This window comes from Sturnira hondurensis, unplaced genomic scaffold (genome assembly GCF_014824575.4).
Source record: "Sturnira hondurensis isolate 20B ecotype Veracruz unplaced genomic scaffold, ASM1482457v3 Scaffold0024822, whole genome shotgun sequence".
NCBI lineage: Eukaryota > Metazoa > Chordata > Mammalia > Chiroptera > Phyllostomidae > Sturnira > Sturnira hondurensis.
The window spans coordinates 6674383-6691640 of record NW_028097453.1 but is presented as its reverse complement, the minus strand read 5'-3'; the positions used below and the strand labels follow the sequence as shown (position 1 = coordinate 6691640).

At 46.9% G+C, this 17258-nt stretch overlaps 1 protein-coding gene across 4 annotated transcripts in view; it reads left to right on the top strand.

The window, feature by feature from the left end:
* TBX15 (T-box transcription factor 15) overlaps positions 1 to 16943 on the top strand; it is a 111846-nt gene extending 94903 nt beyond the window's left edge. For all 4 annotated transcript variants that reach the window (XM_037038873.1, XM_037038870.1, XM_037038871.1 and 1 more), the window contains 2 exons: positions 3808 to 3905; positions 14505 to 16943. In XM_037038873.1, the coding sequence (XP_036894768.1) occupies positions 3808 to 3905; positions 14505 to 15289 (883 nt within the window). In that variant the 3' untranslated portion in view covers positions 15290 to 16943. The remainder of the gene's footprint in view (positions 1 to 3807; positions 3906 to 14504) is intronic.
* Positions 16944 to 17258: the final 315 nt, after the last annotated feature.

The following is a 17258-nucleotide window of genomic DNA, read 5'->3' as shown; positions in this document are numbered from 1 at the left end:
GGTTTTATGAACTTGTAGCATACATTTCCTTTGTTACCAGCAAATAGGATGGAGGAAGAAGTGGGGGAAGAGGCAGAACTAGAGAGAAAATAAGCAGAAGAAGCATAAAAGTAGCTCTCTATCTCAAGACAAATAAGAGGCAGAACCATGCATTGGTGTGCCACCTAATAGGTTCATGTACCACCTAATAGGTTCATGAACACGGACCTATTGTTATAATTATCAAATATTTGCTGAACTGCAAATGGATGGTCTCAGCAATTTTTCTGAATGAGAAAGTTGGAAGAACATTTCTCTATAGTCTGGCTATTTTTCCACATCAGTTGATCTCAAGGCATCGTAAGTTAGCAAGAGCTCTTGTCTTGCCTCCTCTCTTTTCTTTTCTCCCGCCTCTTCAGCAGTGTCTGCCGGTTTGGCCAGGGAGCAGACTAAAAGTCTGAAGAGAAAAGGCCTGGAAAACAAAGAGGTGATTACAGCCCAAGGACTGAACAAAAACAGTTTGGATATGGCCTCTGTTGTCACTGGAGAACACAGGGAAAAGTAAGCAAAAGAGGGACATTTGCCAGTGCGATCATCTCGGATTGGAAACCTCCGAGATGACATCAGGTCTCTGGTGTGCAGCAAACCCAGAGTGGCTCACCCTGTGGAACATATTAATGATATGTAGTTACCTAAGGCCAGTTTCTTTATTTGTCAGACCATGAATTCACATTTAAGAACCTTGAGATTAAAAAGAAAATATGGTGATGATAAATAAGTAAACAATGTGCTACCAAAGACATCCAAGAGGCCGAGGGTGTTAATAGGTGGTTTGCAAGGACTCTCGTAAGAGAAGAAGAGTGTGGAACGGACCGGCCTCAGCTCGGGGACTTAGACTCTGCAGAAGGTCAGAAATTCTGTGACTGGAGTGGAAGAAACCAAAGAAACACTGAAACCTCACTGAGACGTGAGTCAAGAAAGGTCCCATCAGCAATGGAAATGATTCCCAAGTCTCCAGTACTAGAGGGCTCCTTCTGTCTTCAGAGTCTTGATTTTACATCAAGTTGTTTTCCTACATGTTAGCCTTTGGAAAATGAATGCTGGTTAAAGTTCATGGAATAGTGACTCTTCTTTATTGACATCTTGCCATGTAACAGGCAAAGGGCTAAGCACTGGGTCATAGAAAGTCATGGGATCCCAAGCAGACACGCTAGTGCCGAGGGTCGTGGATTATCTAATACTTATCTCGCCATGGCACTTTTCTAAGTCCCGATATGTAGAAGTGGTACTTTCTGACAATTAGATCTACTCAATGGAGCTCAGTGTGGTTGAGGACAAATAAGATGTGGCAGGTTGTAAACAAATAATGAGTAAGTTTTCTAAGAAGAAATACATGCCGAATACATAGATTCGGTAAAGGTCTAGGATAAATCTATGAGAGATGGATCTGCAATGGAGTCGTGAGGTGTTGTTAGGAATGTGTGGTCTTAGCCAGTATTTCTGGGTAGCCATGGCCCCTGCCCCTCAATTCCATCATCAGAAGAGCTCATGTTGCGACAGACCCCTGAGCTGCATGATCATGGGTGCATCTCTATGTGGCATGTTATCCATTACATTCTTCACAGATGAGACTAGTCTTCCTGTTGAGGATGTGGGAATGTTGCGCACTCTCACTGTTTACCCATCGGTAATGGAACCAGAGGGTGAAAGTTACATTGGAGATTTCGGCCCAAAGTCAGGACGAACTTTCTAATAGACTTGTCAAAAAATTGAATGCTTTCCTTGGGAAATACTCCAACAGAGGCTGGATCAGCACCCAAGGTGGTGTCATAGAAAGTAGAAGTTGACCACACCCAATATCTATTTTTTAAATCTGTGCTTCTACAACGCAGTCTTTCAGTTGGATTTTAGATCTAGGGAAATGGTCATGGTCCTATATAGAACTGACTGCTTTAAATACATTTACCACAGTCTTTTGGCCTGTTATGAAAATGAAATGAAAGTTCATTTTTTCTTTAATGAACATAATATTGGCAGTATAGCAGAGTGTTACTGGTACTTTATACTCTTCTGTCACCTTATTATGAAATGAGAAGGGATTGTTCTTTGTCCTTGAGCTAATATTTTGTCACCATCGTCAGTGCACACTCTTGGGAAGAATGAAATGGGAGGTGGAGCAATAAATATCTTGCCATTGCCAATGAGCCTCTCCTGTCACCAAAGGGACCCCTGAGGTGTTCTAACGGGCCACTAACATTAGAGCTCAGAGTGGCTTTACCTGCCTATCCCCTTATTATTCTGAACTTCCTAACTGCTGGGACTCTTCCCACAAATGGTTTCACGTACTGTATTCAGCGTTAATGTAGGGTGACTAGGTGGAGATGTCTTCTATTCCCACTTTTAACAGATTAACAGCTAATAAACACCATGCAACACCCTCTTCTCTCCACCTCTTCTAAAAATACAGAGTTTGATTTGCCAACATTGGTGTATTTAAAGCCTCCGAGATTCCAGAGAAGACTTTAGAAAGTTAACTGTGCACGTAAGGCCTGTTCAGAGAGGAAATTTTCTGACACCAAGAGCCCATCAGTGTATCAGCAGCTCATCTGAGAAGAACCTCAGGGGATCTTAGAGTCATTTATAAGGAAAGAATATTTGTTCTCACTTGAAATAAAACTTCTCACTTTCTTCCTGGTATACAAGACTGTGGAGAATTCTGGAAATGTATTACCTAGGGAGATGGAAAGGCAGCCTAAGTTTCGTCTCAAGAGCGAAAGCTTGTCTTTTCCAGGAAAGGACACCATGTTGCATTCCAGTGACTTATGCCACTTCTCCACCCTCCTCCTCCAGGCTTCTCCACTGTCCTTGAACTTGCCCTTCCTCCACCCAGATAGAGGAAATTAATTTTAAAGAAAAATCAAATGTCAGAAGCTGTGTCCAAAGCTTTGAGCATATGGAATATCAGCAAGAGTATGTCTGAGGTAACTTGGATAATTATGTTAAATTGATGTCCATCAGTAGCTCACTGATGTAATAATACAGAGAGAATTGATGGAATGGTAAAGTAGGAGTGTGTGTAGAGTTCAGTTAATGGAGTTTCCAATATCAGTGAAACAGAAGCCTTAAAGTAGTGTATCTACAAACTACTGGGTGTCTTCTGAAGTCTGACAGTCTCGAGTATCGGACCCTCAAAGTTCAGCTTGGTTATTAGATTAAAAAATACAGATAACTATGTGCAGGAGTGGATCAGTCTTTTTGCCTGAGGTATAATTTCTGGGATCCATCCTTCTCTTCTCCTTCAGGTAGGTATTTCCTGTTGTAACAGAAACTCAGGTCTATTTGATTGCTTACCTCACTTTTTATTTCTGTTGCCCTGCTTGTCAGTTCCATTGACTCCACGTACCCAGTGGTGGACTGACTCTGGGACAGGCTGGGTCAGTGCACTCTGGTAATGATGACAACATTGCCCTGTGACAGGGACATGGCCAGTGCTCCTCTGTGCTGAACTCTTTTCGTAACGTTAGTGACCCTGATCTTAACATGTTCTCTCTTTCATGCAGACTGAGCCTCCTCGGAAGAAGGTCAGAGGGTAATTCCATCGTAGTTGTGACTTGTTTGCAGATCACCTGAATGGGGTTCATTTCTTCTTCCTCCTGCCACCCAGTGTCACCCGTGCCTCGTGCTCTGCCAGACTCACTTCCTGGTGGTGCTGTCTCTCCTGCCTCTGTATATATACCACTTGCAAGAAAAACCACCCAGGATCTGTCAAAAGTCAGTGCATTTCTTGGGATTATTTACAACTTCCTTTGCTGGCTTTTCTCTCTGCAGAACCGGACTGGAAGCCATCATGGAGACGTATGCGTTCTGGAGACCCCCTGTGCGCACACTCACCTTTGAGGACTTCACCACCATGCAGAAGCAGCAAGGTAAGGCCCTGGCAAGGCCTCTGCTCAGAGACAGGGCCGGGGAGGGGGTGAGCGCTGAGCTGAATACAGCGCACCTGGCCCCCAGCCAAGCCTGATTTGCCTGGAGCGAAGAGAACTTGGTTGCTCTGCAAATAAAAGCATCGCCACTTGTGCAAATAGCCCAGCTCCAGGGGAAGCACCTCCCTTGGCACCTGCACTGCCTCCACCTTCCTAAAAGTGAGGTTATACAAGCCAGATTTGGACGGTGGGAAGAGGATCGTGTCTATCACTAACCATTCACAATGCCCTTGGCATTTGAAGAGATCTTCATAATAACTTCATTTATTCCTCAGGGCAGCCTTAGAGGTTTTCTTAGTTTTGTGAGAAAAAAAAACTTGACTTTGAACCATGGGAATAAATCACCCTGGGTCCAAAAGTGAGGAGGGGGCTCTGTAAACCCGCCTGGCTCTGTAACTTCTGCTCTCTCCTTTTTTGCTTCTGTGGAACATGCCTCTCAAGGGGATGGGCTAGGTGGACTCCCCTGCGCCCCCTGCTCTGTGCTTTTCACCAGTTTCTAACATCCTGCCCCTTACAGCGCAGGCTGGGAAACCGGTGGCCATGTGGACAGGGGGCTCAGTGACCGCCCTGTTCACCAGGTGCCGGAGTGACAGTTTTCCACCAAGTCAGACACCTCTGAGTTCCCCTCTCCAGTCTTATCCTACTCAAAAGTGAAACCAATCAATATGATAGACTGCGCCTCTTCTGTTCCACCAAAAGGCCACCATTCATGGTTTAAGATGAACATAGAGATGAAAAGCATAGGTACTTGGGGGTTAGGCTCTTATTGCCATTCCTTCTGAGCTTTGCGAACTTGGTCTAGTTCCTCCTCCTTTGTGACACTTAGTTTTCTCATCTGCAAAATGAGGAACTGTAATCGAATTCTTGTGAAGAGTAACTGAGATGATGCATTTAAAAACATAGGACGCACTCAGTCCGTGCTGGCTGTCGTCATCACCAGCATTCTCTCCATTGCCATCATCACCATCACCTTCAGCTCCTTATGTCTCTGTATATGGAGACCTAAGAGGCAGATGAATCAGGCTCAAGAAATACTGCTTTTCGGAGGATTGTTCAAAACCTTCTTCTTCACTGGGATCTGGCGAGGCATATGGTTCAGAATTTCTCTCTCTTTTTCTGTAAGTAGAAAAGACAAGGAAGCCCTCCCTATGAAGTGACTTGCTCCCCATAAAGCTTTGATAGAAGCAGGACGGTAAATATTACAGGGTGTTACTTTTAGGCCTTTGCGGCCCTTTTGAGGCAGAGGTTTTATGGAGAGTCAGGAAATCTGGGCCTTTATTCTCGATGGTCACTAACTCTATATAACCTCAGGCAAGCTATTTCAGTGTCTGGGCCCCAGCTTCCTCACCCACCAGAAAGCGACCATTTTTTTTGAGGCCCCTCATATAATCATGCTTTAGAAATGAAAACGTATTGTGCACACACTTGACCTTGTGTATTTCTGAGACGGCTTCTTTGCCCTACTCATGGACTTTCTAGGCTCTCGCTAAGCAGCATCTGTATCACAGAGGCTGGCACGAAGGCGCTGGCAGAGGTGTTTGGTGGTAACAGTGTGTTCACTGCGGAGTCCCCAAGACTTACTGCAGGGCCTGGCACTCAGGAAGTACCCAGTGAACGATGAATGAGGTCACACCATGGCGTTGTGGCTCAGGGAGGCAGGGTCACTGTCTGATGACGTCTTGGAGCACCACCACCCACTATGTGTGGGTGTGGATGGGGGGTGGTGTTGGGGCTGCTGACGGCATTTCACCCGCCCTGGGGGCTGCTGGGCAGGCGCGGGAGCAGCTTAGACGCACACATCGCAGGTTTCATGGTGTTTCCATCGAAAATTTATCAATGTGAACACTTACTGGTGAAACTTGGCAAACTGTGGTTAAAGAGAAACTGAACTTTCGAAGTAAAACGTCACATTTATTCAGCGACTCGGAGGGGGAGAATGAACTTGAATTATTGGATACATATGGCAGTGGGATGGGCTAGAGGAAAAGCCAAGACCCTATTAAATAGTATAATTGAAATACATTTTTGAACTATACACTGAACTTGATCCAGATTCTCATTATTAGAAAATATGTGGCTTGGTTTCTTGACGTTAACAAAGGATGTAAAAGTAACAATACCCATTCCCTCTTCCCTTAAGGACGAAGGGTTATAGTAACTCTGGACAGTATCACTCATGACATGCAGAAAAGAGGCGCAGCCATCTGTGTGGGCCTGTTTTTGTGTCTTAGAAGAAATAGGGAGTAGGGAACGTACACCAGGGAGAGACTGATGGTGTGGCAATCACCTTTTAGTGAGGAGGATGTTGGCAGGGTGGCACTGAACCTGACCTCCTCACGAGGACCGACTCGCCGAGGTGTCCATGTGACCTTATTGTCTCACACGCAGGACCGTCCGGCAGGTCGAATGCATGGCTCGGGACGGTTTTGCGCTGCTGCTGCTGCTGCTGGGGACTGTGTCAGCTCTTCTGCTTGGATGAGGTTAAGGGTGCTTTTCTCATCCCGCCCTTGCATTATTTTTGTTTCTCTTTCATTAAGATCCATCTGTCGATAAAATTCCAAGGAAAGCCCTTAGGTGAATGAGCCACACTTTTGCAAAAACCGAAAAGCTCTGTTTTTAAAAACATATTGAGTGGGTGTTCTGTATAGTTGTTTTTTTCTTATGGGAAGCATGCCCGGACTCATTGTCCTAGCCTTTCACACAAAAAGGAACGGAGGCACAGAGCAGTTGAGTGCTGCAGTCTACCTACCGTTACGAGGCGGCAGAACTGAGCCGAGAACTCGGAAGTGGATCTCTTACTTGACAGGACAGTTTCCACCAGACCACAGTATCTTCCGCCATTCTTATTTAGTACCGCTTTAATTTTCTAGAGAAAAAATGTTACTTTGGCCCTGGCAGGTTTCATTACAGGTCAGGGCACATGCCTGGGTTGCAAACCAGGTCTCCGGTTGGGGATGCGCAAGAAGCTGTCCATCGATGTTTTCCCACACGTCGATGTTTCTCTCCCTCTCTCTCTCCCTTCTCTTCTCTCTAAAAATAAATAAGTATAACTTTTATAACGTTTAGTTGGCTGCACCAGTTGGTGGTTTCTTGTTCAGCAGCTTGTGCATTAGCTCTAAATCAGTCCATATTTCGTTTTAATGAAGTCAAGTGTATGGTCCGATCTTCAGACATATTCCTATAGAATTAGCAAGGGAGTTTGTGCTTGTGGAGAGTCAGAGACAGAAATTGTAGTTCAGGGATGGCTTTGCTTGAATGCTGCTTGTGACAGGGCCATAGCAAACTAACCAACCAAGTTGCGCTTGGGCTGTTTGCTAAGACAATACAGAGACTGAAGAAAAGAAATAACAAAGCAGGTCGGTTGTCAAGTCCCATTCTGTTCTTCTGATGGTGTTGAGATGTTCTTCTTACGCTGATGTTGTCAGTGGAACTACTTGTACAGCCAAAACCGAGAAAGCGTTTGTGAGCGGGATCTCGAAGTGTTTCTGACAACCGCTGAGCTAAAAGGAGCCCTCCAGGACCTGTGACCCCAGAGCTGGCAATATGTCTGCACCCGTGGAAAGTAGGAAACAGATCTGCCATTGATAGAAGCCCTCCCTCTCCTCAGCCGGCAGCAGACATGCCTAGATAGACTGTTGGGTGTTCTAATGCTCGTCAGGTAGTTAACAGTTAGAATGACGGGGGTCTCCATTGGTTGGAGATTTGGCATTAATTAGAGGTTGGTCATGAGAGGGATCAGTTACTGAGCACATTTCTACTAGTAAGAGATGAGGAAAGGAGGGCAGTTGAATGGATAGAAATCTCTGAATGACTGTGTGATCACTGTAATGATTCCAAAATAGCCAATTTCATTTATTGCTGAGATAAGGGATAAGCCCTTGAGGAGCTCATGACAGGGATTAGAGAACGTCTCAGTTCCATCACTGAAAGCAGCAGTTATTCCTTGCATTTTCTCTTTTGTCCCCAAAGCCTTAAACTCAAGGTGTCCACAACTGAATCCAGGGATTACCTCACAGATTGGCGCCCTCTCCTGGAAGGACGGCACCACCGTCCTTCCATCTGCCTGGAGGTTCCTCTCCCCCACCAGCTTCAGCCATTGCCAGTCCTTAAATCCATCCACATCGCTGACCTCCCTTGCTACCACCCTACTCTGAGATGTCATCATTTCTCACCTGCCTTCACTCTTGGGCTCCCCAGGGCGGTAACTCAGCTGCCAGCAGCCCTGGAGCTGCATTTTTGTAGGTTTAAATCTGATGGGAAAGGCCATGTGCCTCTCTCCTAAGGGTTCTAGCAAAATCTCACTGAGTCTCACTGACTCTAATTGAGTCACCTGAACCAACCGCCGTTGGCTCCCCTGGGGGAGGGGAACACGATGCCTGGATTGTCCCGGCATGGGTCGCATTCTCTTCCTGGAGATCCGGCAAAGGGAAGAGAGTGGAAGAGAGGGTGTTTCTCAGCGGGCAACCAGGCATGACTGCCAGGACACAAGCAGGTTGCTTGGGTCTACATTATAGTGACAGCAGAGGCACACTGCAGAAGGGAAGGCAGAGAAACAAGGTCACGGCAAGTGAAGAAAAGGGGGCACTCCACGTAGGCAACGCCGTAGGCATAGATTAGGGCCGTGTGAGAAGCAGAGAGACCAAGGTGAGAACTGAGAACCAGGCGATGATGTTAAAAGCTGTTTTAGATGGAAGAGGTTTGGGCCAGTGCATGACTTTGAACTTCAGGGAGAAGGATGCACTCAGAGTCTTTCTAAGACCGAAACCACCCAGTTCTCATTAGCATTCTGCTGTTTCGCACTTGCATTTTGAGAAGGACACTGAGGAAGGGTAGTAAGTAGTTCCTTGGTTGGTGTGAACAGGGCTGTGATCGTTAAACTTCACAGCTACTGGGTTTATGCCCTGGAATCAGTCCACAGGGGCTGACTTTTTACCTCTTATCTGTTTGAAAGCCTCAAAGAAGGCATCTCAGGGACACACAGTGAGTCCTCGGGGACAAATGCCATCACGTCATATGAGAGAAGAGTGTGGTTCATAGAACCAAGTAATTACATGGAAATTTATTCTTTACTAGTCCAGAGGTGGTTTTGTTTTACTGTTTTCAAGTGGGTTTTTTTGGTGTTTTTTTTGCGGGGGGGGGGGAGCACAACAAAATAAGCCCAAAAGGAAGCTGTAAGTGAAAGCCTCTGCATTACAGTCTGAAAGTGGTGCAGGGCAGCAGGTTTGCTATTCAGGATTTTCATGGTCGCATTTCACTTGTCTTCACGGTGCACAAGTGTATTCCAGGCTACCGTCCTCATGTGGAATCACCGCTAAATGTGTATTCTTTTTGGTTATTTTGGCTGTTAGCCTGGAATATTGGAGCAAATTAATGTCAAATTTGAATTTTAATGAGCACCTTCTCACTCTGGTCCACAAATAAAATGGTGCAGGGGTGGGGCAGGTAGGGGATTGGTCTTGGGATGCCAGAGAGTGTTTGGTTACCTAGGGCATTATATTTTTAAAAATATTGGCCCTGGCTGGTGTAGCTCAGTAGATTGAGCTCGGGCCTGCGAACCACACGATCGTGGTTCAATTCCCAGTCAGGGCACATGCCTGGGTTGCAGGCCAGTTCCCAGCAGGGGATTCATGAGAGGCAACCATACATTGATATTTCTCTTCTTCTCTCCTTCTCTTCCTTTCTAAAGACAAATAAATAAAATCTTTAAAAAATATCATGTTAGTGTCAGGTGTACAATATAGTGATTTGACATTTGTATTCCTTACAATGGGATTACCACATATAAAATGTGATTACCACAAGTTTAGTAAGTATCTGCCACCATACGAAGTTATTATGATATTATTGACTATATTCCCTGTGCTGTGCACCTCTGTTCACTTATATGTGGAATCTATGAAACAACACACAAACAGAACAAAACAGAAAGGCTCACAGAGACAGAGAACAAACTGATGGTTACCAGGGCCAAGGGGTGGTGATGAGCAAAAAAGGTGAAGAGGTACAAATTTCTAGCTATAAAATAAATAAGTCATGGGCATTACATTGTAATCACCTCTCAGAAGTGAATTAAGTCCTCTGAGTATAGTCAGTGGTCTTAATCCACTGGGGGAAGGAACCAGTCTACCTATGTGTGTTCAGTTCTGCTTTGCTTGGTCTGAGAAGGGATGGAGGGAGGTGGGGCATCTGTGCCCATAGGGGCAGAGACAAGGGGGGAGGGGCAGATGGTTCTGAGAGGAAATAGAGTTGGGAATATGGCCCTGGTGGGCCCATAGATAGCCCTCACATGCCCGGTGCTCTGTCATTCAGAGCCATGGAGGCTCCTTGAGCCTGTGACGTCAGGGCATCCACCTGGGACACAGCTCACCAGTGGCAAGGCCTCGATACTCGGCTCCCGGGACAGAGGCCAGCTCCTGACAGCTGTCCCATCAGAGCCCAAACACACCAAGATTCTCTTCACCTCCCTTCACTCCTACACGGGAAGAGGAAGGGAAACAAACAGTTAACGCCTATATGCATTTTGAAATGTATATTATTTCATCTACTTCCTTAAAATCCGTACGAGGTAGATAGTCATAATTCCATTTATATGGAAAGGCTAATGTGCCAAGGTCAGGACAATGGCTGGAATTGGGACTGGGTGGTTTGACTCTGTAGACCACGTTCACCATTAAACGAAGTTTAAATTGAGACCCTGGGCTTTCGGACCTGGTGGGCAGGGAGGGGACGAGGCTGCAGGAAAGGGAGGTGTGCTTTTCTCTGAGAGGCAGTTCGGACCCCGCTGTAGCAGCATGGCTTGGCCTCCCGCTCTGTCTGAGCATTTCTGCGCGGAGAAGACCCCAGGAAGCCAAGTGCTGAAATACACGGGGAGGGCGGCCTGCCTCCTTCTGCTTACTTAGCGCTTGGCTGGCACTCCCAATCTTGTTTAACAGCCGACAAGTTGTTAGATCATAAGAGAATAAAGCCGTCTGAGTTTCTCCGTTTGCTTCTCTGCAAAATGCATAGCCCAGTCTTCCCTATGTGGACTTTGAAAACTCGCTGTTATCTGTCTGGAGAACTTCGGATGCATTAGAGCATTTATTCAATGCAAATGGAAGCACTATGACCTTGTCCTCACAGGGTTGCTCTCCCCCTTCAAACACCAATTCGTAGGGAGGGCTCTCCCCCCTGAAGCTCAGCAGGCCACCAAGTCTCATTTCCAGTGAGTGTCATGTAAAAGCCAAAGCAAGCTGACTACAAACTTTTTAACATGTGCCTCTCATCTGCTCACCAGAAATCTCTGTAACTTGTTAATAGTTCCCTTATTATTATTTTTTTTGGTAGTGAAACCAATTGAGGCTTTAAATCAGTACCATTCGTTCCATCGTGGGCCATCCGAGAAAACCATTTAGAGTTGTAAAAAGTCATCTGCTCCATCCCACACTTCCTGCCGCAGGGCGAGGCCCGGTGCTGATGGAGCAGACCTGTAACAGGACAGTACGGTGTGCCGAACAGGGCGTCTCCCGGGGGACCGCATAAACACCAGCTCTGGGAGCGCAAGGATGGACTTTCAAAGCGAGGAGACCAGACACGTAGCTCATAAAACACAACTCTCTTTACAGCCGGAGTCAGGTTTCTCCATTTGTTGCCGTAGCATTTATTTCACAGAAGCTCATGGCAGTTAGGGTGAAAGACAAGGAAAATGGATAGAATGCCTCTAAAAGGAACCACAGGCTTGCAGAACACGAGCTCCCGAGCTCCCCACAGGGCCCTGCAGGCAGAGCATCCGGAAGGAAGAGACGCATGAGAGGTTCTTTCTCATCCTTCTCAGTCTCCCCTTTCCAGACGGAGCTTCCTGGAAAGTACTTGTTGTTGGTCATTGACACGTTAGCATCCGTTGAATCCTCACCCACAGGTATAGTTTTGAGAAAAACAGAAACTGAAGTCTCTCAGTTGAAGCCCCTCCCTTCACAGATGAGGGGAGTTAAGCGGTAGCCCACCTTGCCTGTGGGCATGAGCTGGGTGGATGCCGGCGAACCTGAAATTGGGGTTGGTGTTCTTCCTACCACGGCCAGCTGCTGACTTAGGTCTTCCGGAGGTTTTTACAACGTTGGCCTGAGTAGGGGGTCTCCAACCTGCAGACAATGGGCTCCATGCGGCCCAGGATGGCCATGAGTGCAGCCCAGCACAAAAGCGTAAATTTACTTAAAACTTTTCTTTTTTTGCTCATCAGTTTTTGGTAGTGTTTGTGTATTCATTGTGTGGCTCAGGACAATTCTTCTTCATCCAGTGTGGCCTAGAGACCACTGGACATCCCTTACTAAGAGTCTTTTTTACCTCTCTTAAAGGAATTTTAGGCATGAACAAGAAACAAGGAAGAAGAATTTCCTGAAATGACTCTAAAGTCAGCAGCTATTTATAACGAACTCCAGTTCTACCTTGGAAAGTCATTGAGGAAATTCTTTTGACTGAGGAAGAGGTATTAGTTGGGTTCTGTAAAAATTTAACTCTGAGAAAACTATCAAGAGCTGAATTTGTATTTCTACCCCAGTACTACCACCGTACTTGTAAATGTAGGCTGAGGCCTTTTTTTCCTGCTAAAAATTAACTTTGGCTTCTCCTTGAGGGACCTGCCTCTCTGTTTGCACATCTGGACCTCCCTCCCTGGCACTCTCGGGATGGTGTCTTCGCAATCCCAATATTTGGAGTCTTTCCAGTTTTTTTTTTAACAGTTCCCTCCATGATTAAAACTTTCTTCCTGCTTCTTTTCACTGAAAATCATCTCCTTTACCCTTTTACAGCAGCTCAGGTTCTAAGAGTCGTTTCCTGAATTGTGGACGACCCAGAGAGCGCCATGCCCTCTGTTCCTTGGGGAATCATAGCTCTCAGTAGTTCTGGGGAACTCCCAGTCTTGCCCTGAAGGAGGGGCTCCACCATGGGCGATTCCCCATGGAAGACCTGGCAGCTGCCCATTCCAGAGAATTCCAATGAAAGACCCAGCAGCCCCAGCACTCGCCACTGTCTTGAACTTCCAGACAGGAAGTGGATGCTGCACTATTGCTTCCTGGCCCAGGAAAGGGAATGCTTGGGAAGGTCATTGTGGCCTTCTCAGACTACCTGAAGGCTAAACTAGGTTGTGTTGAACTGGCCCTTCATCTGTTGGTGCATCAGCCATCAGTCCAGTTCTGTATCCACAGGTCATAGGAGCAACCCTTTCAGATACAGGAGCTTCATGAGCTGAAAGGGACCTGGAGGTCCTCTAACCCAAAATGTGCTCCCTGGACCAGCAGCATCACCTGAGAGCTCGCTGGAAGTGCACATTCCGAGGCCCTGCCCCAGACCTAGAGAATCTGGGGGTGGAGCCAGGGATTCCAGTGTTTTAGCAAGCCCACCAGTGATTCTCAACCATGCTCAAGTCGAGGAATCACTACTCGGGGACTTTGAAGTAAGGAATTTGGTTCGTTTCATTGGTTCTCAACTGAGGACATTAGAATCATTTGGGGGAGTTTTAAGACAATACAGACATGGAGGTCCCCTGCTCTGGAATTCTCATGTAGTTGGTCTGAGGCGGGATTCTGGGACTTCAGCAGCTTTTAAAGCGCATAGCTTCTCCTTGCTTGAGAATACTGATCACACCCAAGTCCTCATCTTCTAGAAGGAGATTGAAGCCCAGAGGGGAAGCTGTGCACCTAGGGCCAGGTGGCGGGGTTGGTTCATGGAGCTGAGCTGTGAGTAGAGCACAGGTCTCTGGACTTCATGAGCCATTTGGCTCTTGTCCTCATAAATAGCTCAAACCCAAAGACTCCATTCACAATCTGTCCCAGTCTCTGAGATGGGGCAGACTTTTAGAAATGAGATTGGCAGAGCCTACAGGTCATGATGATTTCATTTTGGGTTAGTTTTGTTTTATGTTCATCTAGCTCTTGTAGTTGCACTCATAATGTCTTTCATAAGACAGAACTTTAACCCTACTCCCCAGGCCCCACCCCCTGGGCCCCTCTGCTCAGCCCTCCCAGCCTTCAACCTTGACTTGGCCACCCTGCCCCAAGTGCTGTGTTTCCTCTGAGACTTGGTATCCTATATTTTGGGCTGGAAGACTAAATATGGTGAAGTAAGCAACAGTGCCAGGTCCAAAGACATATTTAATGCATTTCCCTCAGGATGGAACAAGTCGAGCTAGTGGCTTTTAATGCTGACTACCAGAGGTCTTACTGGAAAGGGAAATTGATAACAAGAAATGGCAAAGCAAATTTTAGAAGGTTTATTATTATTATTATTACTATTATTTACAAAACAAGACTTATTAAGACTCACTGCACAGACAAACAAAAGAGTTCCATGTTCTTTGTTGTCACCTCTCTGTCCACTCTGGGGAGTGTGTGCTGCACACACACGTGTGGAATTACTTGGCTTACGTTTGCTGAGTTATGAGAAAGCAACGGTTCTGTACAGGCCAGCCCATCTTGGACATCTGAGGGCACCTCCAGCATGGCTCGCATCTGGCCTAGACAGACTCAACTTAAAAGGCCTCTGTCTTAAGGGAATTAATGTTTTGTCTTTCAGGGGGCAGCACAGGCACCTCCCCGACCACCTCCAGCACTGGCACACCATCCCCTTCAGCTTCTTCTCATCTTTTATCTCCATCCTGTTCTCCTCCGACCTTTCATCTGGCCCCCAACACTTTCAACGTGGGCTGTCGGGAGAGCCAGCTGTGTAACCTGAACCTCTCTGATTACCCGCCCTGTGCCCGAAGCAACATGGCTGCCTTGCAGAGCTACCCGGGGCTGAGTGACAGTGGCTACAACAGGCTCCAGAGTGGCGCTGCTGCAGCCACTCAGCCCTCTGAAACCTTCATGCCTCAGAGGACTCCATCCCTGATCTCAGGAATACCAACTCCACCCTCGTTGCCTAGCAACAGCAAGATGGAAGCCTACGGGGGCCAGCTGGGGTCCTTCCCCACTTCCCAGTTTCAGTATGTCATGCAGGCAGGCAATGCGGCCTCCACCTCCTCATCACCACACATGTTCGGGGGCAGCCACATGCAGCAGAGCTCCTACAATGCCTTCTCTCTCCACAACCCTTACAATCTGTACGGATACAATTTCCCCACTTCCCCTAGGCTAGCTGCAAGCCCAGAGAAACTGAGCGCCTCTCAAAGCACTTTACTCTGTTCTTCGCCTTCCAATGGGGCCTTCGGAGAGAGGCAGTACCTGCCCACGGGCATGGAGCACAGCATGCATATGATCAGCCCTTCACCCAATAACCAGCAGGCGGCTAACACCTGCGATGGCCGGCAGTACGGGGCGGTCCCAGGCTCCTCCTCCCAGATGTCCGTCCACATGGTTTAATGGCCAGTCCAGACAGCACGGAGCCTGCAGCAGCCCAGGCCCCGGAGCCTCCATGGGCAGATCCTCCTCTTTGGGAGCCCAGTGGCTCTGAAACACAGGAACTGCGTTTTTGTTTTTGTTTTTTTTTTCTGGAGGAGGAAAGCATTACCCAAGAATAACAAGAGACATGTAAGCCACTGAAATATACTTGCGGTGAAATCATCTCTGACTCAGTGGCCGTTCTCCTGTCTTCCCAAAGCTTAGTTTTATAAAGCATCGTCTACTCCAGAGTGGCCTTTGAAGAAACTGAATAATCATTTTATAATAATGTTAAGGGAGATGCTAGCATTTAGCAGCCATGAAAAGTTAGCCCCCTACACATGCAGATTTACCCATACATACATGCGTGCATGCACACACACATTCACACACACACACACACATGCACACTGACTCAGAACTGGGTGAACTCTGTGCAGGGAGGCCTGGAATGGGTGCTTCTACGGACAGTGTCTGTGTACAACTCTAGACTGACCGGGCCAGCAGCTGCCCGCTTTCCCGCCCCCGCAGCTTACCCTGTTTCTGGAATGAACCGTGTATCTCGGAGCTCTTTCCCATCTGTGAGGATGGAAAGACATCAGCACAACTGGACTTGGCTTCTTGAAGAAGATTGCTTTTAAACTTTGTCCTCACTCAGCATGCTAGCATTGGTGTTCCGGTGGTCCTGTGAAAAGGTGGAGAGAGAAAGAGAAAGAGAAAGAAAAAGAAGAGAAGGCAAGAGAGAATCGGAGAGCAAGACTGACAGCGGCGGTGTGAGCGATGTTGAGAGATTTAACTCACCAAGGAAATTTGGTTTGGGTTTGTTTTTCCCTGTCTCTCCTGCAGGTTATTGAAAGGATCATGGCATTGTTGAGGAGTAAGCATCTCTGAGACACTATGCATGGTCAAGGGCAATGGTGAGAGGGACCGGGCAAGGAACGAGGCTTGATCCCTCAGCTCTGACCATTGTGATCCAGGAGAGGGTGCACCACGTGGGAAGTGCTGATTCCAGAGCATGCAGCCTGGCAGGGAAGGGACGCTGGGGGGTGGGGTGTGAAGACGAAAGAGTGATGGAACCCCGGCACATGGAGCCAAGCACAGAGGTGACGAATAGAGGCCTGGCCTTCGGTGTGTCGGATCCAGACACCTGGCTGGGTCAGCTGCCCCGATGTCCCTGTGGCTGGAGAAATCCTGTCATGTTCCAGGGAATTGCAATGGGCCTTCTACATCCTCCCACCTGCCCTTAGATCTCCAGTTTTATCAAATACTTCATTTGCATTTTGATGTTTGGGTTTTTTGCCTTCATCTCTCCCTTCCCCTTCAAATCCTTTAATGATAAGAAAAGCAAGTGGCGTTTGGTGCAAGCTAAACTTTTTAAGTGGTGTGGAAATGCAAATAATACCAAGTAAAATAATAACAGATATTATTAAGATTTTTGGTTTTGAGGTGTTGTAGATAAGTGTATTTATGTGCCTAGTGGGGAATTCAATATTATGAATATTAAAAAAGGGGGCAATAAAAAGGGTATGTAAAATATGTATGAAGAAAAGGTGTATAAAAATTTGCCCTTATGCACGGAACTCTGTTTCTAAGTGCCAAGCACAGAAAGCCGCTGAATAAAATCTTTGCCATTGTTTCCTGCATGTTTGTTTGTTTGGTAACCCGAACAGCAGCCGGTGTGCGTGTCGTGTGCTTTACAATGAGCACAGTGCTGTCATTTCCACTGCTCTCATTTCCGTGATCTTTATTCAGACCCCATGAAGGAAATATTGCAGTCCTCATTTTATGAGTAGGAACTGAGCTCCACAGATATTGAGCGAGTTACTCAGAATCAGCCTGTCATAGAGAGGGGTAGAACTCCAAAGCAGTTCTGATCCTTCCAGTGGGCCGTTCACCTTCAGACCAGCTGGAGAAGCCCTCCTCTCATGAGTCTCGTACCTGCCTGCATCTT